This window comes from Carcharodon carcharias, chromosome 18 (genome assembly GCF_017639515.1).
Source record: "Carcharodon carcharias isolate sCarCar2 chromosome 18, sCarCar2.pri, whole genome shotgun sequence".
In the NCBI taxonomy this organism is placed as follows: domain Eukaryota; kingdom Metazoa; phylum Chordata; class Chondrichthyes; order Lamniformes; family Lamnidae; genus Carcharodon; species Carcharodon carcharias.
The window spans coordinates 33,972,899-33,994,921 of NC_054484.1; the positions used below are offsets into that span (position 1 = coordinate 33,972,899).

The following is a 22,023-nucleotide window of genomic DNA, read 5'->3' on the forward strand; positions in this document are numbered from 1 at the left end:
TTGGCTTACAATTAGATATTTAGTACTCACCCAAGTCTTTCATCAGAATGGCTTTATAGTATTTTTTCTGCAGTACAGACATCCCATGATACAAAACAATGTCTATCTTTTTAGGTAGATCAGCAGCAACATCAGCCTTGATTCTTCTGAGAAGGAATGGGTACATCAGACTGTGCAGCTCTTTAGCTGGGGAGAGGTAGAAGCATACTGCCATCATCATTGTTCTTAATATAATACAGTCAATACCTTAATCTTCAGCACTGTAATTTAACTGAAATATGCAAACCTTACACTTGATCTTACAATTACTTTACAATATGATCACATTTTTTCTTCTATAAGGGTACATGACATTGATGCCATAGTAACATGTATTTATAATCCAGATTCATTACATATAAAGGATTCAATCTTAGTCCCTGGATGGGGCTTAGAGCTCCTGAGCAAGGGGACGGGTAGCTTCAGGTGAGCGGGAGGGGGTGGGGTGGGGGTGGTGGGGGTGCAAAGTTCAGCATGGTGGCAATTGTTTAAACCACAGGTTTTTTTTCGATAAAAATTAACACGTACCTTTTCGTAGGCTTTTATTGCAGAGCAATCAGGCCTCAAAAATCTGTCAATTGGGCCGAGCCCACCAATACAAAAAAGCAAAAGGATTTAAAGGGGCCTCATTCAGCATTCAGTCTAAGCTCCATGGCAGCTATTGCTGCCTTGGAGCTCGGGACCCCAAAATCTTCTCACGACCCCAAAAGAGGTCACAACCCACAGTTTGAGAAGCCCTGTTGTAGAACTAATGCTTTCAATGTAAAGTACTCCCTGTATAGTTGAGTGGAAGAAAAGGCAAGTTATCACTTATTTCTCCTACCCATTGAGATAAATCTCCATTTGCTTCTTTTGTTACCAGCCTGCTGGAGGCCCCTTACATCTGGTCTCAAAAGCAGGACACAGCCGCTCAACTGATATAACTAATGGATACATAAGAAACTCATTGCAATAACAGAGATCAACATCCTTCCTAGTTCTAGATAACAATCCTGGGGCCATTACTAATGTAAAATTCCAATACTGATGAGATGTTATTGTCAATTTAATTTGGGACATAGTCTTTCTTGCCACATTACACATATATCTATAGCCCCTCATATCACTGAACTTCCGATTTCAACTTCATTACTGCCAGGGGCACTAGACAGTTGGCAGAACTTTTGTCAGAAAATTGGAACAAGTATCATCAATAGACTATTAACAGCTGGATTGGCAGTATAAGAGAGCTAGGAGCCAATTGCAGATTAGGTCACTCTGCAATTAATGCATGATCGAGAAAGGCAAAGTTGATGTGGGATATAGTTAGACAAATTTGGCATTCAAATATGGTAAAATTAAAGGAATTAACATTGGCAAAGTAAGTGTTTACCTTGTTCTGCATCCTGTTCTACATTATTGTAATATTTAATAAATTCATCCACTTCATCTGCTGAGAACACATTTGGTTCCACAAAGCTCAGCAGTGAATAGAGCTCATGAAGATTGTTCTGTGCTGGTGTTCCAGTTAGTAGTAGTGTGAATCGTGCTGAAAACTACCAGTAGACAATCATTAATCATTAACAGGCACATTTCCATTAAATTGTTTTGATGCTTCAACTTCAAGACAAAATGCACAATTCAAAAATTACAGAAATCAAGATGTGACTTCCTCAAAGAAAACACAGTATAGGGCACAGTTATGTGTAGAAAATATCTTACTGTTTTCAGAGTCTTATGCAGTAGAGAGTTCTGGTTCTTCAACCTGTGGGCCTCATCCACAATTAGTACACTCCAGCTCAGTCTGGAATACAGTATATTATCCATTAAACATTTTAGGGTCAGTTGAAGATTGAAGAAAATGAAATGTAGTTTAAACTGACTTGTTCTGAGAAAATTCTGGGATTTAAAAGAAACACAATAAACTCGTCAACTCGTGCAATTCCACAAAACTTTGAAAGTTTGGACATTCATTTTGTGCAGCAGCTCCATGTGAAGATGGTGCTTAGTTTGGCTCTCTCCAGCACAACATTTGAAGGTGTCAGCTTCAATAATCATTTTACAGGCCAGGCTCTGAATTAGCTAGCCACTGGATAATAAATAAATTGCTAAATCAAATTATTGCCTAAAAATCATGCAGGTTTGTTTCAAAGTAACTTTCCATTTGATTTTTTACTTCGGTTTCATTGTACTGAAAGTGTGTTTTTAAGGGGAATTGTTTCTTTTCCCATCACTTCAGCAACCCTATTCTGCATTCAAGCTGATATTACCTCATTTCCAACTCACTTCTGCAAGGTCTGATTTTCTTCCTAAACATTCCTTAAGCATTTTTGACTTTATCTGCTATAATTCAGGTTCACATTTCACAAGCTAATTCAAATAGCCATCGATTCTTCTTGGTTCCTCCATTTATCCAGAAGGTCCAGAAGCATATAATTTTGGAGGGTTTTTCTCTCCACTACTCTGCATGGATCTCCATTTCATATATTGCTCACTCTCTATATGAAAACTAATCTTTAGTTGCCTTTTCTACTTTTGTCATTTACAGCGTGGGAAACAGCGTGGTCATTTACAGTGAGAGAGTGTGAGAGAAACAGTGTGGTCATTTACAATGAGAGGGTGTGAGAGAAACAGCGGGGCCATTTAAAGTGAGAGAGAAGCAGTGTGGTCATTTACAGGGAGCGACTGAGAGAGAAACAGCGGAGCCTTTAACAGAGTATGAGAGAAGAGTGAGACAATTAAAGAGCACGAGAGGTAAAAGAGCATGGAGAGAGTAGCTGATTGGTAAGTAAACTGCTGTAAGAGTATGGATACTAAAGTAATTAATAAATTGAATAAAATACGATAGATGGCAGGACAGGTAATGTGTTGCTGCATGTGGGAGCTGCTGGACACCAAGGTGATCCAGAGCGAACATATCCGTACCAAGTGTTTGCAGCTTGAGAGTGTTTGCAGCTCGAGGAACTCTGAATCCGAGTTAAGGAGCTGGGGTCCAAGCTGCAGACATTGCGCCACATCAAGGAGGGGGAAAGCTACCTGGACACTTTGCTCCAGGAGGGGGGTCACCCCCTCAGATTAGGTAATTCAAATTTGGTCAGTGATCAGAGATAGGAGGGTGTGACTGCAGGTGAAGCAGATTTGGGGACCCAAGGGGTAGTGTTCGAGGACCCTCGGTCCCTGCAACTGTCCAACAGTTACAAGGTTCTTGTAAGCTGTGTGGATGAGAGCGGGGACCGCAAGGAGGATAAGCGAACTGACCACAGCACCATGGTACAGAGAGCTATTGAAGTGGCGGGAGGAAATGGGAACATAGTAGTGGTACAGGACAGTATAATTAGGAAGATAGATACTGTTCTCTGCAGCCACGAGCAAGAGTCCTGAAGGCTGTGTTGTTTGCCCGGTGCCAGCATTAAGGACATCTCCTCAGGGCTGGAGAGGAACTTGGAGTGGGAGGGGAGGGATCAAGTTGCCATCATCAACATTGGTACCAACGACATTGATAGGACTAGAAAGGAGGTTCTGCTGAAAGAATTTGAACAGGAGCTAATTTAAAAAACAGAACCTCCAAGGTAATAATCTCAGGATTGCTATCTGAGCCACGGGCAAACTAGCATAGGGTAAATAAAGTCAAGGAGTTAAATGCATGGCTCAGAGATTGGTGTGGGAGGAATGGGTTTCAGTTCATGGGGCACTGGTACCAGTACTGGGGTAGAAGGGAGTTGTTCCAGTGGGGCGGGCTTCACTTGAACCATACTGGGACCAGTGTCTTGGCGAACCGAATAACTAGGGTTGTAGAGAGGGTTTAAAACTAAATAGAAGGGGGGAAGGTTCTGTAAAGGGGATATATAGGCTTACAAAGCAAAAGGACATGGCAGCCTTGCAGGGCAGCTATTTAGGTAATGATACCCAGAGAGTGACAGGAAGGGACAGAATGTGCAAACAAAAAAGCAGCAAATAGGGTCAAAGGGGGAAATAATGGTAAAAAGGCAAAATTAATGGCCCTTTACTCAAATGCACGTAGTATTCGGAACAAAATAATGAAATAACGGTACAAATGATCTTATAGCCATTACGGAGATGTGGTTACAATGGGATCCAGGCTGGGAACTAAATATTCAGGGATATGTAACTTTTCAAAAGGAAGGAAAGGGTGGTGGGGTAGCTTTGTTAGTACGAGATGGAATAAGTACGATAGCAAGAAATGATCTTGGATCGGAAGATGTAGAATCCATTTGGGTGGAGGTAATAAAAAACAAAGGGAAGAAGCCACGGGTGGGAGTAGTCTATAGGCCCCATGACGGTAGCTATACAGTAGGACAAAGAATAAATCAGGAGGTAATGAGGGCATGTAAAAAAGGCAGTACATTAATCATGGATGACTTTAATCTTCATGTAGATTGGGAAAATCAAATTGGCAGAGGCATTCACAAGCAAGAATTCATACAGTGCATTTGGGACAGTTTCCTAGAACAACCTGTTGTGAATCCAACCAGACTATTTTGGATCAGGTAATGTGTAATGAGGCAGGTTTAACAAATTATCTCAAAGTAAAGGATCCCTTAGGAAACAGTGACCATAAAATGGTAGAATTTAGCAATCAGTTTGAGTGAGAAACTTGGATCAGAAACAACCGTGCTAAACTTAAATAAGGGTAACTACAATGGAATGAGGGCAGAGTTGGCCGGACTGGACTGGGAAAGCAGTTTAGCAGAAAATATGGTTGATGAACAATGGCAGACATTTAAGAAAATAGTTCATGACTCTCAACAAAGAGTCATCAACAAAGATATATCCCAGTGAGGAAGAAGGATTCAAGGAAGGGGATAAACCAACCATGGTTAACCAAGGAAGTTAAGGACAGTATCAAACTGAAAAAAAAACTTACAATGTGGCAAAGATTAATGGTAAGCCAGAGGGTTGGGAAAGTTTTAAAAACCAACAAAAGATGTCCAAAAAAATAAAAAAGAGGGAGAAAAGAAACTTTGAGGGTTAAATTAAGAGAGACCAAAACGAACATAAGCCCATTAGAGAATGAGGCTGGGGAAATAATAATGGGAAACCAGGAAATGGCAGAGGAATTGAATAAATACTTGGCTTCAGTTTTCACAGTAGAAGATACTAATAGCATTCCAAAAAATACTAAATAATCAAGGGGCTAAGGGTGGGGAAGAAATAAATACAATAACTATCACCAGAGAAAAAATACTAGAGAAACTAGTGGGGCTAAAGGCCGATAAGTCCCCTGGAACTGATGGGTTACATCCCAGGATGTTAAAGGAAGTATCTACAGAGATAGTGGATGCACTGGTGGTAATCTTCCAAGAATCCTTAGATTCTGGAAAAGTCCCAGAGGGTTGGAGAATGGCCAATGTAACACCCTTATTCAAAAAGGGAGGGAGACAAAAAATAGGTAACTATAGGCCAGTTAGTTTAACATCTGTCATTGGGAAAATGTTGGAGTCTATTATAAAGGATGTAATAGCAGAGCATTTAGAAATACATAATCTAATCAAGTAGAGTCAACATGGCTTCATGAAGGAGAAATCATGCCTAACAAATTTATTAGAATTCTTTGAGGAGGTAAGCAGGATAGATAAAAGGGAAGCAGTAGATGTAATATATTTGGATTTCCAAAAGGTGTTCGGTAAGGTACCGCACATAAGGCTACTTGATAAGATAAGAGTCCATGGTGTTGGGAGTAGTATATTAGCATGGATAGAAGATTGGCTAACTAATAGAAGACAGAGAGTTGGGATAAGGGGGACATTTTCGGGATGGCAACCTGTAATGTAGTGGAGTGCCATAGGGATCAGTGATGGGACTATAATTGTTTACAATATATATTAATGACTTAGATGAAGGAAGTGAATGTACTGTCACCAAGTTTGCAGATGGCATAAAAATAGGTGGGAAGGCAAGTGGTGAGGATGACACAAGGGGCTGAATTCTCTGCCTGTCGGGCGGACCCGACCCAATCTCTGGCGGTCGGGGAGTCGATCCTCGCCGTTGAAGCGGGCTCACCACCATTTTAGGTGGGCTGGCTAATTAAGGCCTGCCCAGCGTGACGTCTGCTGGGAAACGCTATGCGCTTCCTGTGCGGGCGGGGGGGGGGGGGGTGAATTCCCCAAATGCGAGAGTGTGCTCTTTCGCACATGCGCATGAAAGAGCGCACATCTCCTTGAGGCTAAGTGCTGCCTCAGGGAGATCGCTGACAGTTCTATAAACTTTAAAACTAGAAACATAATAAAATCCTTAACATGTCCCCCTCATGTGACAATGTCACACGAGATGGGACATGTTAATAAATTTCACTAAAACTTTAATAAACTTTTTTAAACCCTACATGAAACCTCATCCCGCCTCAATTGGCCACTGACAGGTTGGCAGGCGGATAGCTGATCTCGCTGTGCCACTGCCTTCCTGAAAATTTAAATGGGGCGGGATGACATCGGGGGTTCTGCCCAACATCATCTCGCATCATTTTGCCATCGGCAAGCGGGCCCCGGCTCACCAACTGCAAAATCCAGCCCAAGGAGTCTACAGAAGGCTATAGACAGGTTAAGTGAGTGGGAAAAAAACTTGGCAGATGGAATAAAACGTGGTAAAATGTGAGGTTATGCACTTTGGCAGGAAGAGTAGAGGAGCTGAATATTATTTAAATGGAGAAAGACTGCAGAAGGCTGCAGCACAGAGGGATTTGGGAGTCTTTGTGCATGAATCCCACAAAGCTAACATACAAGTTCAACAGGGAACGCAAATGGAATGTTGCCTTTTATTTCAAAGGGAATGGAGTATAAAAATAGGGAAGTCTTGCTAAAACTATACAAGGCACTAGTTTGACCACACGTAGAATATTGTGAACAATTTTGGTCCCCTTATCTAAGGAAAGATATACTGGCATTGGAGGCAGTCCAGATAAGGTTCACTAGGCTGATCCTGGGTATGAAGGGATGCTCTTAAGAGAAGAGCTTGAGTAGGTTGGGCCAGTACTTATTGGAGTTTAGAAGGATGAGAGGCGACCTTAATGAAATATATAAGATTCTTAGGGAGCTTGACAGGGTAGATCCTGAGAGGTTGTTTCCCCTGTGGGAGAGTCAGACTCGATGGGCCGAATGGCATACTTCTGCTCCTATGTCTTATGGTAAAAAAGAGCACCCTTTTTTGCCCATTTACAGTTTACTTGGGCATTGTCAGGGTTTACTGATTCGCTCTTTCCTTTTAAATGTATTCATTTGTTCGTATTTATTACCCATCCAGTGAGAATATGACAGTGAGCCATCTTCTTGACCTACTTGAGTCTGTAAGGTGATGGCTCTTCTACAATATTGTTAGGGAGGGATGTTCCATGATTTTAACCCAATTATGTAGAAAGGTTGACATATTTCAAAGTCAGAATGGTGAGTGACTGGGAGAGGAACATGCAGATGGTCGTCTTCTCATGTGCCTACTACCCTTGACATTCTAGGTGGCAAAGTTCATGGTTTTGCAAGGTGCTGTCAAAGAAACCTTCCTAAGTTGCTGCACTGCCTCTTGTAAATGATGCACATCGCAGTTATGGTGCATCAGTGGTGGAGGGTGTGAATATTTAAGTTAATGAATGGGGTGCCAATCAAATGGGTTGCTTTGTCTTGGAAGCTTCTTCAGTGTTGTTGGATCTGCATTCATTCAGGCAAGTGTTTTATTACACTCCTGATTTGTGCCTTGTAGATGGTGGAAAGGCTTTGGGAGTTAGGTGAGTAACTCGACACAGAATACACAGCCACTGACATGCTCTTGAAGCCACAGTATTTAAGTTCTGGTCAATGGTGATCCAATGATGGTAATATCTTTGAATGTCAAGGAGTAGTGATTAGACTTTCTTTTCTTGGAGATGGTTGAGAAGTTGTTTAGTTGTTTGCCACCATTCACAGCTGGATGTGACAGGACTGAAAAGCTTTGATATGATCCATTGGTTGTGGAATCACTTAGCTCTATCTACAGCATTCTGCTTCCACTGTTTAGCATACATGTAGTCCTGTGTTGTAACTCCACCAGATTGGTGCCACATTTTCAGGTATGTTTGGCACTAAAACTGGTATGCCTTGACTCCTGCGTGAACCAGAGCTGGTCCCCTTGCTTGATGGTAATGGTAAAGTGAGGGATATGTTGCCCATGAGGTTACAAATTGTGCTTGAATACATTTCTGCTGCTACTAACAGCCCACAGCTACTCAAGGATACCCAGTTGAGTTGCTGGATCTGTTCTGAATCTATCCCATTGAACATGGTGGTAGTGTCACACAATACAATGGAGAGTGACCTCAGTTTGAAAACTGGACTTTGTCTCTGTTAGGACTGTGTGATGGTCACTCCTACCAACTTGCCAACCCAGTGTACATTCTGTGCCCCGCTACCATTAATACTTCTTCCAATTGACATTCAACATGGATGAATAGTGACTCATCAGCTGAGGGTAGGCAGAAGGTGATAATCAACAGTAGGTTTTCTTGCCCATGTTTGACCTGATGCTATGAGAGTTCTTGAGGTCCAGAGTCAATGTGAAGAGCTGCCAGGGCTACTCCCTCCTGACTGCATATCACTATGCTGCCACCTCTAACGGGTCTATCTTGCCAACAGACAGCACATACACAGGAATAGTGTTGGAGGAATTTGGGATGTTGGCTGAAAGGCATGATTCTGTGAGTACAACAATGTCAGGCTGTTGATCAACCAATCTGTGGAACAGTTCTCCCAACTTTGACACAAGTCCCCAGATATTATCAAAGAGAACTTTGCAGGGTCAATAGGTCTGGGTATGTGTTTGTCGTCAGAGTCTGGAACCTAGGTCACACAGTTGCCTGGTTTAACCCCTGTTTTTTTTTTGTATTGGTCTTAATACAACCAAGTGGCATACCAGGCCATTGCAGAGTCAACCACGTTGTTGCGTGTCTGGAGTCACATTTGGCCGGGCTGGGTAAGAACAGCAGATTTCCTTCCCTTAAGGAAATTACTGAACCAGATGGGTTTCTAACAAGAGTCTGGTACTTTCATGATCACCTTTACTGATACTAGATTTTTATTTCAGATTTATTTAATTACTGAATTTAAATTCCCAGCTGCCATGTGGAATTTGGAATCTGAACATGTGCCTCTAAACCATTAGTCCAGACCTCTGCAATACTAGTCGAGTAACAAAACCAATATGCTACCATACTTCCAACAACCTCAAAATGACCATCAATTGCTCACTAAACTTTGTCTACATATCCTGGGACAGATACTATCTGTTCCTGGTTCTTCGTTTGTTCTGGGCCCTTTTAGCATGCAGCAAGGAACATGCATCTAATTTATATTAAAGTCATCAGTTCTACTTGGAGGGAATAATCACTCAAAATATGAACTATCTTACATTATGCATACTTCATTTCAGACCACTTATATATGTTATGGTTCACATCTCTTCCTTGACTACCCTTTACTTATGAAGTACTGACAAAATTGTTCCATTATGTTTTGCACCCCTCCATGACTGCAGTTCTGACCATCTTTGAATATATTTTCTAAGCTCTTACAATAATGCCAGTAAGCATTTCCAGGATTCGTGAAATCGTTCTTTCTCCTTATTTTAGATCTAATTATTTTGTTTATCCATTTAGTTCAGTAAGTCACAGAGCATATAGGTAAAACAAAACAAAATCAAATTTAAAATAATGCAATGAGTTACAGCTTGTCAATTTGCATTGGGTATTGGAGATATGATTGAAGAAGACTGTATTTTAATAGCAGCAGCACGCCAGTCTATTAGTGAATCAGTTGGATTTTTTTTTCTGAAACATTATCAGATTCATCTCTCTACCAGCATCTTCACTCAACAAACACCAGTGAATGCTGGAAATACAAAGTGCATGGCTAAATTTAATTTAGTACAATCCAAATTGCTCTATTTTACCTTGATATTATTTCATCTGATATAATTAGTTAAGAAAAAATATTTTACCAGTCTTGCTATATCATAACAAAAGAATTTTAATAAAAGTAACCACATTTTTTTTACTTGTCTCCAATAGTACAACTAAGTTGTACAGTGGCTCACCTGCTCAGGAAAGAAGCATCTTTCAGGCAAATCTAAATCAAATAAGAAATAAAAACATTCATTATTATATGCCGAATTGTTTGCATCTAATCCAAAAGGCAACATGGCATCCAGGCCATGGACAATAGTCCAATGCATTCGCTACTATCCATATTGTGACCATTAGGCATTAAACTTTTGACATCAGGTGGAAATTTATATTTTTGAATCAATCTTTTCCAATGTCAAAGATATTTCAAGTAGAACCAAAAAGGTATTTTGCTGCTTTGGAATATCCACTTTCTGCTCTAAAATGGCACCGATTAACTAAAGTATTTAGCATCTATACCTAACGTTTAAAAAAAAAACCATTCCGCCCCAACACCACAAACCAAATTCCACATAAAAGGCAGTTAATATTTTATGGTTCTGAGTCAAAAGAATGAATTAAACTAATTACAGACAAAAATTATATTTAGCCCAGGGATATCCAATAATGACAGAGGCAATAATAGGTTAAGATTGACATGTACTTATATCTTACTTGCAATATGAAGATATTACAATATTAATGTAGTAGTGATTATATAAGTCAATTCTGATTATCCACAATACCTCATAAGTGGTGAGAAGTACTTGGAAATTGTAATTCTTTAGATCTTGTTGCAAAGCTAGTCTTGTATCTTTGTCTCCTGTGTACACAACCAATGAAAGCTGTGGAGCAAACCTGCAGAATAATATATATTTGTATTGACAAGTATAAGAGTGATGTGGTGGTACAACACACTGTATCTCCAACATGAAGATTCAGTAAAATACAGGCTTGTTTCTGTGACACTGTGGGGCTAGTTGCTCATTTAAACCACATCAATGAAAAAGAAAGAAAGAAATTGCTTTTATATAGCGCTGTTCACTACTTCTGGATGTCCCAAAGAGCTTTACAAATACTTTTGAAACATAGTCACTGTTGTAATGTGGGGAACACAGCAACCAATGTGCACAGCAAGTCCTGGATAATCATTTTTTAGTGGAGCTAGTCGAGGAATAAAACATCACCTAGTACACCAAAGAGAACACTCCCTGTTCTTCTTCGAGATATAGTATCATGGTTTTTCAGGTCCACCTGAGAAGATAGATGGGGACTTTGTTTAGCAAATGAAAGACAGCATCTCTGACGATGCAGCATTCCCTCGGTACCGCACTGCCCTAGGTTTTGTGCTCAAGTATCTTGAGTAGGACTAGAACCTGCTTACTCAGAGGCAATAGTGCTAATAACTGAACCATGGCTGACACATTAACAGATTAAATAAAAGCATAGCTACTCTCCTGCGTCTTTGAGTTCCTGAATCAAGAGTTGCAAAAATAACAACCTACAAGCAAGTCACCGGATTGTGTTTTCAGTCAAAGTTCAGTTCATGATGTCTTTGATGAAAGGAATGAGAGAAATGAAAAAATATAGAACAGCTTCAATCACAGGATTATTCTGAATTTATTACCATGGCTTCTTACCTTGGGTTTGCCAGGCCCATTGCTGAGAGTGCAAAGTGCACCCAGACTTTTCCATTGTCTCCCTCAGATGCTAGAAAGCACAAGTTGTCATCCAGGCATGTCAAACAATCCAATTTGCCTTTCCCCATCTTGGAGACAATGTTGTTTCTATATGGAAACTCTATGCCAGCCCAGACTAGGAATTAGGTGAAGTGTAAAGAAATCAAATCTGCAACATTCCTACTCCATCACAATGTGTGCCACAGTATCATAACACTGCCCTCCCAAGGTACACAGAGCACATTTTTAAGAACTACATAGACTGCCAAAATTATAGACTTAGCGGCTGACTGAAAAATGGGACTATTCTTTCACCACAGAACGTTTACATTCATTCGGTCTAGGGTCACTTATATATGAAAATACAGCTTCCATTTATTATAGCATCTTTAATATCAGGAAAAAAATCAAGGTGCTTCAGAAGCGTAATGCCAAATTAAAGGAGATAGTAGATCGAGTTACCAAAAGTTTGGTTCAATGGGTGGATGTTAAGGATGATCTCAAAGAAGAAAAGGAAACGGAGAGGCAGAGGGGTTGAGGAAGGGATTTCCAGAGTGTGGAGACCTTCCTGTTGTTTTTCAGTGAGTCTCACAGATTAATGAAATATCATTTATAAGACAAAGACATATTGTTGGAAAATCATTATCTAAAAATTCCAACAGATGATTTCACAATCAAATCTATTTAACAATGGAAATACTTAGCATTGACTTATTACCAGATGTTAGGATTGTGTGCATTATCAAAGGAAATCTCATTTGGTTAAGCTGTCACTTTTAACTGTGCAAAGAAGCATTATAATGGGAAAAGATGGTTGTAAAAGACCAGCACTAGGCATCGGTTCTAAATGCACAGGCACATTTTACCGGACAAATAATGCGTCATCTTTCATCGAGTCATAGTGCACATAAGCGTGTGAGCCAACTAAATGTTTAAGAGCAACTCAATTTGGGTGATAGTGTGAAATGGGTGTAGAGATTCAGATGTGCACTGTATATCTCTGCTGAGTTTAATTTCCATTGAAATTTATTCAAATGGATATTGGGAGAAATGTATAACATGTCACCTGTTTTACATTTATCACCCAAAGTCAAAATTAGCTCCACATGTTAACATTTATATGGAGTACTTGGGCAAGTTAATTATTTCCATCCACTAAAAGCACTTTTACTATTCTCTCAACTAATGATAGAGAGAGAGATTAAGAGAAAACTGAAAGACAAAGCAACCCAAGAAACAATATAAATATTATATTTTAAATATGTTACCCTCCCAGTTCTTCTGTCCAATTCTTCAGTACTGACAATGGGCACAAGATCAAGAAAGGATTTTTCTCCTTTTGCCTTCCAGTTAGGTAGAGAAGAAAACATATTGACTGAAAAAAAGAGCAGAGATGTCATTGTATTTACAATAAGTGCAAGTCTGTATCAAATCCTGTTCACCCATGATTCCTGTCCTTGCTGACATACATTTCAATGCTCCAACCCCTTCAAGTTTTCAACCTCGTGTTTTCAACCCTGCATAGTCACACCCTTCCTTATCACTATGAGCTCCTCCAGCCCTACAATGACTCCACCAAACCCTTTGTTTCTCTGACTCTGACCTTTTGTCTATCCCCTCTCACCTCCCCTTGCCATTGGAAGCTCTGCCTCCTAGGCCCCAAGCTCTGGAATTCACTAAACTATATCTGCAATTCCCTCTATTCATTTAAGAATATGATTAAAAGTCATCTCCTTGACAAAGCTTCTGGTCACCTGTACAAATATTTTTTTTCTTTGGCTCAGCATCAAATTTTTCTATTACGTCCGTGTCAAGTGCTTTGGAACTGTTAAAGGCTTTACAAATCTGCAAATTGTTGTTGACCATCAACTTGTGGCAATAACACTTAACCAGATTTCTCTTCATTTTTTCAATGCAGTTTTGAGATAGTTACAATAGCGTGACTAGTTTCTGGGGTGGATTTTTCTTTGTCATTCTATTGAGCTCTGGGAATGCTCAGGAAAATAAATAAATAACAAGTTCAATTCTTTATGTTCAAATAATGAATATGTCTCTGTACCTGCCGTCGTCGCATGCCATTAAAGATTAAGCAGTGATAAACCCTAAAAGTATTCTTATTGAAATATATTCTTGTTCAAGTATTCTGAAGACAAATTTGTTCAAAAGCACAAAAGTACTTATAGTCGCTTCGTTAATACAGAACTTGAATATTGCTGAAAAGAGGGGCATGTTGCCGAAGCCTTTCATCTTGCACTCATTAGGACATCGTAAGAATACCAAATTTCAAATAATCACAACAATTTATACTGCAGGTGGTGCTGATTGGTTGCAAAGTCAACCTTAATTGGCCAAGGCATTGCCATGGAGAAAGCAACAGGGAAATATAGACTCCCCAGAATAACAGCAATCTGACTGAGAAGACCAAACTGCAAGTCTTCCAAGCCCACATCCTCAGTGCACTCTTCCACAGTTACCTTTCTTCTTCTTTGGAATTCCCGCAGGATCGAAGATGACTTGTTTCCACTCTGGTTTGATGGGTTCTGAGATGGCTGATGAGTCCAACACATGATTGCAGATTCTGCCACATGCAGGGCTGGTGGTGCTCAGAGGGTCAGGTGGATGAGTTGTTGGGAGGTTTATGCCCTCTCTTTAATTCCTCAACTTCACCTCTGCAAGTTTCTAATGAACTTTGACATCTTTGGCGCCTTACCAAATGAACCTTCTCCGTTTTAGTTAGTCACAAGCGAGGGACTCCCTTGAGTTGACGGAAATGTTTGATCTCTTCAGGGACGCCTTGTGGACATCCCAAAAGGGTTATTGTTGTCCTCCTGGGAGTATCCTGATGACAGTGTTCCGAGTCAAGTAATTGCTTTGGGAGTCTGGTGTCAGGCATACAAAGGACACTTCTTGCCCAGCAGAGCTGGTTTTGAGTGATTAGTACCTCGATGCTGGGCATGTTGGCTTGGGAGAGGATGCTTCTGTTTCACAGCATTTCTTCCCAACAGATTTGGAGGACCTTCGTGGTACTTCTCCAGTATTTTGAGGTGCCTGCTGTAAGTTGTCCAAATCCTCAGAGCATATAGGAATGCGGGGATCACAGTTGCCCAGTAAACTATGATCTTAGTCTTGGGTTTGATATCTTGGTCTTCAAATGCTCTTTTCCTCAGTTGACTGAAAGCTGAGCTGACACATTGGACACAATGATAAATTAGACTCCCAAGATACAGAAAATGGTCAACATTTTCCAGGATCTCGCCATTGGTCTTAATCGATGAAGGGAGGTGTTGTGTTGTGGGAGTTGGTTGAAGAGGATCGGTTCTCCAAGTGTTCAGTGAAAGGTCCATTTTCTTATATGCTTCAGAGAAGGAGTCGACAAATACTCAGTTTCTGAGTGGGCACACACACAAGTGTCATCTGCATACTGGAGCTCAATGAATGAAGTTAGAATGATTTTGATTTTGGATTAAAGGTGGCATAGGTTGAACAGTTTCCCATCTGTTCTGTAAATTATCTCCACGCGAGTAATTTGTTACAGGTGAGGCACAGTGTTGCAGTGAGGAAGATGGAGAAAAGGATTGGTGTGATGACACAGCCTTGTTTGCTCCCAGTCTTGACTGAGATGGGATCTGTGGTGGTTCCACTGGTGAAGATCACAGCTTGCATGTGATCATGGAGCAGGTAGAGAATGGTGACTAATTTCTGACGGCAGCCAATTCAAAGAGGATACTCCATAAGCTTTCATAGTTGTCAGAGTCAAAGGCTGTCTTGAGGTTAAAAAAAGACCATGGAAAGACCATTAAAAAAAGACAGCAAGAACACAAGAAATCATTTTTCTTGCATTTGTTGCATAGTATAGATCGTGCCTGTGGTGCCTCTTGATGGGCGAAAACCGCACTATGACTCTGGAAGGAACTCTTTGACAATTGAGAGGAGACAATTGAGGAGGACCCTTGCAATGGTTTTCCCTGTGGCAGAGAGCAGGGAGATTCCTCTGTACTTATCACAATCAGGCTTATCTCCCTTATTGAATATAGTCACGATCACATCGTCCCTGAGATCCCCCTGTATGCGCTCCTTTTCCCAGATGAAGGAGATGAGGTTGTGCAGCCATGCCAGTAGTGTATTTTTTTTATTCATTCACAGGATGTGGGCTTCGCTGGCTGAGCCAGCAGTTATTGCCCATCTCAAGTTGCCCTTGAGAAGGTGGTGGTAAGCTGCCTTCTTGAACCGCTGCTGTCTATGTGGTGTAGGTGCACCCACAGTGCTATTAGGAAGAGAGTTCCAGGATTTTGACCCAGCAACAGTGAAGGAACAGTGATATATTTCCAAGTCAGGATGGAGAGCGACTTGGAGGGGAACTTTCAGGTGGTGGTGTTCCCATGTGTCTGCTGCCCTTGCCCCTCTAGACAGCAGTGGTCATGGGTTTGGAAGGTGCTGTCTAAGGAGCATTGGCGAATTCCTGCAGTGCCTCTTGTCGATGGAACACACTGCTGTTACTGTGTGTCAGTGGTGGAGGGAGTGAATGTTTGCAGATGTGGTGCCAATCAAGTGGACTGCTTTGCCTGGACAGTGTCCAGCTTCTTCAGTATTGTGGGAGCTGCACTCATCCAGGCGAGTGGGGAGTATTCCATCACACCCCTGACTTGTGTCTTGTAGATGGTGGACAGGCTTTGGGGCGTCAGGAGGTGAGTTACTCGTCGCATGATTCCTAGCCTCAGACCTGCTCTTGTAGCCACAGTATTTATATGGTTAGTCCAGTTCAGTGTCTGGACAATAGTAACCCCCCCAGTTTGTTGACTGTGGGGGATTCAGTGATGGTAATGCCATTGAACATCTAGAGGTGATGGTTGGATTCTCTCTTGTTGGAGATGGTCATTGCCTGATACTTTGTGGCGCGAATGTTACTTGCCACTTGTCAGCCCAAACCTGGATATTGTCCAGGTCTTGCTGCATTTGGACATGGACTGCTTCAGTATCCGAGGAGTCGGGAGTGGTGCTGAACACTGTGCAATCATCCTCAAACATCCCCACTTCTGACCTTATGATGGAAGGTCATTGATGAAGCAACTGAAGATGGTTGGGTCTAGGACACTACCCTGAGGAACTCCTGCAGTGATGTCCTGGAGCTGAGATGACTGACCTACAACAACCACAACCATCTTCCTTTGTGCTAAGTATGACTCCAACCAGCAGAGAGATTTCCCCGATTCCCATCGACTCCAGCTTTGCTGCGGCTCCTTAGTGCCAGACTCGGTCAAATGCTGCCTTGATGTCATGGCAGACACTCTCACCTCACGAGTTCAACTCTTTTGTCCATGTTTGAACCAAGACTGTAATGAGGTCAAAAACTGAGTGGCCCTGGCGGAACCCAAACTGGACATTAGTGAGCAGGTTATTGCTAAGCAAGTGCCGCTTAATAGCACTGTTGATGACCCCTTCCATTACTTTACTGATGATGGAGAGTAGAGTGATGGGGCGGTAATTGGCTGGGTTGGATTTGTCCTGCTTTTTGTGTACAGGACATACCTGGGCAATTTTCCACATAGCCGGGTAGATGCCAGTGTTGTAGCTGTACTGGAACAGCTTGGCTAGGGGCACGGCAAGTTCTGGAGCACAAGTCTTCAGTACTATTGTCAAAATATTGTCAGGGCCCATAGCCTTTGCAGTATCTAGTGCCTTCAGCTGTTTCTTGATATCACGTGGAGTGAATCGAATTGGCTGAAGACTGGCATCTGTGATGCTGGGGACCTGCGCAGGAGGCTGAAATGGATCTCTGCTACATTTCAGAAGTTCAGCAGGGATTCCACCAGCTCCAGAGGTTTGGTTGTTTTTCAGCTGTCAAATGGCTTTTTCAATTGCTCTCTGAACCAGGTGGCACCAAAACTGCAGTGGACGGGGCATGAAGTTGAGAGCTTATAAGTCAGAGAGTCGCAGTTGAGTAGTTTGTCAAAATGTTCTCTCTAGTGAATACTGGCCGCCTCCCTGTCCTTGGTGAGCTCCCCTCCATGTCTGGCTCTCAACAGGGTGTATCCATGACATTTTGGGGCCATTGATCATCTTAACAGTGCTGAGGAAACTGCGCATGTCATCAATGTCCACATGTTGTTGGATCACCTGCATGCTTTCTACCTGGGATTTGCTCTTTATGTCATGGGTTTTATGTTGCACTGCTGCCTTCAGGACTGCTGGTTTTCTCTTGAGCTACGAGAATGTTTCCAGTCTACAAAAGGTTTGCACTTATGCTCGATTAAGTCCTGTATCTCTTGGTCACTTTCACCAAGCCAGTCATTATGTTTCTTGACAGAGGCCATGGTCTTCCTCGCGGGTGATTATTATGATAGACTTTAGGGTCGGCCATGCACTGTGGGCACACTGGAGCTCCAAGGGTTGGAGGCTGAAAGCTTGGCAGCGGCAAGAAGGTTATAGTAATTTTCACAATGTTATTGGAATTAATTGTGAAGTACAGTAATAGTGGGTTGTGTTTATGTTAATTGAATTAAAGGCAGCTGGTCTGAAGGCTTTGATGTGTCAGAAGATCAGCTAGGTTTGAAATGTTAAGCAGGTAAACATTGGGGAAGTTTTAGGATGTAAGGGGTAAAGAAAATATTTGCATTGTAAATAAACCAAACTAGCTTGAATTCAAAGGAGGGGTGAAATGTTTCACCTAGCCAGGAGAAATTAAGAGACAGTGTGTTTATTTTTCCCAAAGCTTACTGGTAAAATTTGTACAATGAGAGATTTTTTATTATTAGAGAGGTAAAGTCCAAAGACATAGTAAAACAATGGGGTTTGGCATTCAAAGGGGAAAATATGTATAAAGGAGAGAAGGCTGTGTGTAAGGACAAGAATTCTAAGATCTAAAACAAGTGTGAAAAGCCTCCAACATCTAAACCTCAAGCTGCTGTCTACAAAGAACTAAAGTTAAGAAAACTCACTTTGAACTGGATTGTTCGGGGTATCGTGTTTCTTTGTCTGGGTCTTTTGAAATCTGTGTGTCTTACTGTTGCCTTAATGAAAGTGTAACTGGGAGTTAGATTAACTAGGGGATTTAGAAGTTATCATAGTAGTAATTTGTAGATCTATGTATGTACTAAAATCATTTCTTATATTAATAGAGGTTTATTTTAGTTTTGTAAGAAACCTATAAGACTCTGGGGTCTTATTACTACTGAATTCAAGGCACACATTTCGAAATTTATACAAACTGCAAAACAGTTGTGGCGGTTGTTTCAAGTTTCCCTTTGGGATCTGAGCAGCTCAGCATTTACCATTGGCTGTGCCATAACAAAGTTGGGGGCTCTTTGAGGGATATATCTGAAATTCCTTGATTGATTTGAAGTTGGTGAATCATAAGGTTACGAGTACGAGAAGCACTTTGAAGTCAGGAGTTGGTGTGAGTTTTTTAAAGTTGTGAGACTGCAATATGGCTTTGGCAGTTGCTAAGACATGTCTGGGAGTTGGAGTTATAACTTTGGCTGGTTTACAAAAGGTAACTAAAATTAAGTTAATGGAATTGGCAGAAAAGTTACAATTGGGATTACCTGCAGGGGTAAGGAAAGCAGAAATAATTGAAGGTATGGCACAGCATTTAAAGTTGGAAGTGATACCTGACACTGGTGAATCACAGCTGGAGGTAGTGAGTTCAGTTAGAAATGAAGAGGCTTGAACTTGAACAAGCAAAGGAAATGAGAAAACTTGAGCTAGAGGCAGCAGAAAAATAAAGTGCAGAGAAAGCAAAAGAGAAAGGGCATTTCAAAGGGAGCAAGTGGAAAGGCAGGAGAAAGAAAGGAAGCTGGAACTGGAATTCCAGGCAAGAGAGAAGGAATGAGAAAGGGAATACCAGCTTAAAAGGCTGGAAGTTAAAAAAGAGATCTCAGATTCTGAGTAAAGTTTAGATGATGAGAAAACCTTTAACCTAAAACACAGTGGGGAGATGTTTAAATTTGTACAAGATCTTCCAAAGTTTGAGGAAAAAGATTTTGAATTATTCTTTATTTCATTTGAGAAGATAGCTAAACAGGTGAAATGGCCACAGGAAAACTGGACATAGTTGTTACAATCCAGGTTGGTGGGTAGAGCACATGAGGTTTATGCTTCCCTGTCAGAAGGCCAATGTGATTGCTAGAAAGTGACATCAGTTATTTATTATTATTTACAGCAAGCTGTCTCAAGAGAAATAGCAATCATTTAATATTAATAAAACAGTCATGATTACACAAAAAACTTAATAAGATGTCTTACCTGACATGTTTTCCCAAGACCCATCTCATCTGCAAGGATGCTGCCATGTTGAGTACTATGACACTGAGCCAGCCAATTTAAGCCAATAAGTTGGTATGGACGAAGGCTTACACCTAAAAAAAAATGACTGTAACAGAGCCCTACATTTGATATGGTACCAAAGAAGAGTTATGATAAAGATAGCAGCATATTAAATGGAAGGAAATGGGCCAAGCAAAAGTTGGAAGGCAGAAGGTCAGGGTAAGCATAAAAGGAGGAATTCCATACTAGTCAGGTATGGTGAGTGTTGCTCAGTGTTATGACTGTTCATATTTACAATATAGTTAAATTATCTGGATTAAGAATTTAAGGAACAATATCAATACTTGTTGATTATGCCAAACTGGAGGAATGAAGAGGATTTTGAAGAACTGCAGGTGAACATAGATAAGGTCAGCAGGATGGACAGACACACCTCATTGTAGCAAAGTGTTAAATATTAGATTTTAGAAGAATAGGGAAACTAAATGCATCTAGAGGAGCAGAGGGAAATTGGTGCATAGATATGCAATTCATTTAAGGTACCACTATTAGAAATGGTTGCAAAAACGACAAATTAAATCCTTAGTTTTGCATATAAAGGCATATAATGGCAAGGAAATAATGTTGAACTTGCACAAGGCTTTAGACTACAGCTGGGGTACTATATAGTTGTGTATAACTTTCCTTTATATAGCACCTTTAACATAGTAAAGTGCTCCAAGACACTTTGCAGGAGTGTTAGCAAACAAAATTTGACACTGAGCCACTTAAGGATATATTAGGACACATGGCCAAAGGCTTGGTCAAAGAAATGGGACTTAATGAGTTAAAATTTTAAAATTGAGGTGTTGCTGGACCAACAGCCAATGTAGGTTAAGACATACAAGAGCTTATGCCAATGTTCTGAATGAGTTAGCCAGTGACAGGCAATTCCCCTGCCATTTCAATTTTGTTACTAGGAACTGGTTATTATGCGAATATATACCCTGGGGTGCCACATATTACAGTCATGTGCCAAGTAACAATGTATCAATCTTGGGGACCTATTAAGGATGGACAAGAAATGCTGGCCTCACCAGTGACACCCACATCCCATAAAGAATAAAAAAAGTCTATCAATCTACCAGCCGCATAGAGAGCAGTGAGAAATACGTTTGATGAAGCTCCAGCATTTTGGGTCTAAAGTGTGATTACTTCTAACTTAAGGGAACCAGAAACATAACATATTATTTGCAGCGAACATTCTTTATCTTGGTGCTCAGTAAAGTTGGTCAAAATGTACAGTAAGTACAACAATGAATAGTTTGGAACTTCAACCCATTACACCAAACAGAAATAAATAGATTTTTTAAAATCTCAGTCCTGTTAGTGTAGAAAAAGCAAAGCACAGTTAGCATGTTCCAGTTGTGCATGGGTGGGGGTGCTTGAAGGAAGAGTTCAAAATGCAAAAGCAAAATACTGCGGATGCTGGAAATCTGAAACAAAATCAAAAATAGCTGGAAAAACCCAGCAGGTCTGACAGCATCTGCGGAGAGGAATATAGTTAATGTTTCAAGTCCGTATGACTCTTCATCAGAACTAAGGGAAAATAGAAATGAGATGAAATATAAGCTGGTTGAGGGGGGTGGGACAGGTTCAACAACTTCAAATCATGAACTCGCTCCTCCATCCCCACCCCCTTTCTGATCCCCCTTTTTCCAATAATTTATATATATTTTATATATATATTTTTTTCTTTTCCTATTATTTTTAAATGTATTTCCATTCATTGTTTTATCTCCACCTTTTAGCCCATTTCGATCCCTTCCCCCTACCCCTACTAGGGCTATCTGTCACATGCTTATCCTGCTTTCTATGCTTAATGCTACCATTAGCACATTCCATAGCGTCACACGCACACCACCGTCAACACCCGTGTCCTTTTGTCTGTTACATCTTTGGCAATCTCTTCTTTGCCTCCACCTATCACTGGCCCTCTATCCAGCTCTACCTGTCCCATCCCCCTCAATCAACTTATATTTCATCTCATTTCTAATTTTCCTTAGTTCTGATGAAGTGTCATACAGACTCGAAACGTTAACTGTGTTCCTCTCCGCAGATGCTGTCAGACCTGCTGAGTTTTTCCAGCTATTCTTGTTTTTGAGC

At 40.9% G+C, this 22,023-nt stretch overlaps 1 protein-coding gene across 2 annotated transcripts in view; it reads right to left on the bottom strand.

Moving 5' to 3' along the window:
* The window catches only part of chd1l (chromodomain helicase DNA binding protein 1-like), a 107,862-nt gene that overhangs the window by 84,778 nt on the left and 1,061 nt on the right, over window positions 1–22,023 (bottom strand). Inside the window, exons 2-8 of one of the 2 annotated variants that reach the window (XM_041210719.1) lie at window positions 19,858–19,970; window positions 12,885–12,991; window positions 10,684–10,795; window positions 10,090–10,121; window positions 1,741–1,822; window positions 1,412–1,574; window positions 31–186 (exon numbers count right to left, since the gene is read on the bottom strand). In XM_041210719.1, the coding sequence (XP_041066653.1) occupies window positions 31–186; window positions 1,412–1,574; window positions 1,741–1,822; window positions 10,090–10,121; window positions 10,684–10,795; window positions 12,885–12,991; window positions 19,858–19,970 (765 nt within the window). Of the gene's footprint in view, window positions 1–30; window positions 187–1,411; window positions 1,575–1,740; window positions 1,823–10,089; window positions 10,122–10,683; window positions 10,796–12,884; window positions 12,992–19,857; window positions 19,985–22,023 lie in introns of both variants that reach the window. The other variant, XM_041210721.1, reaches the window with a different exon arrangement.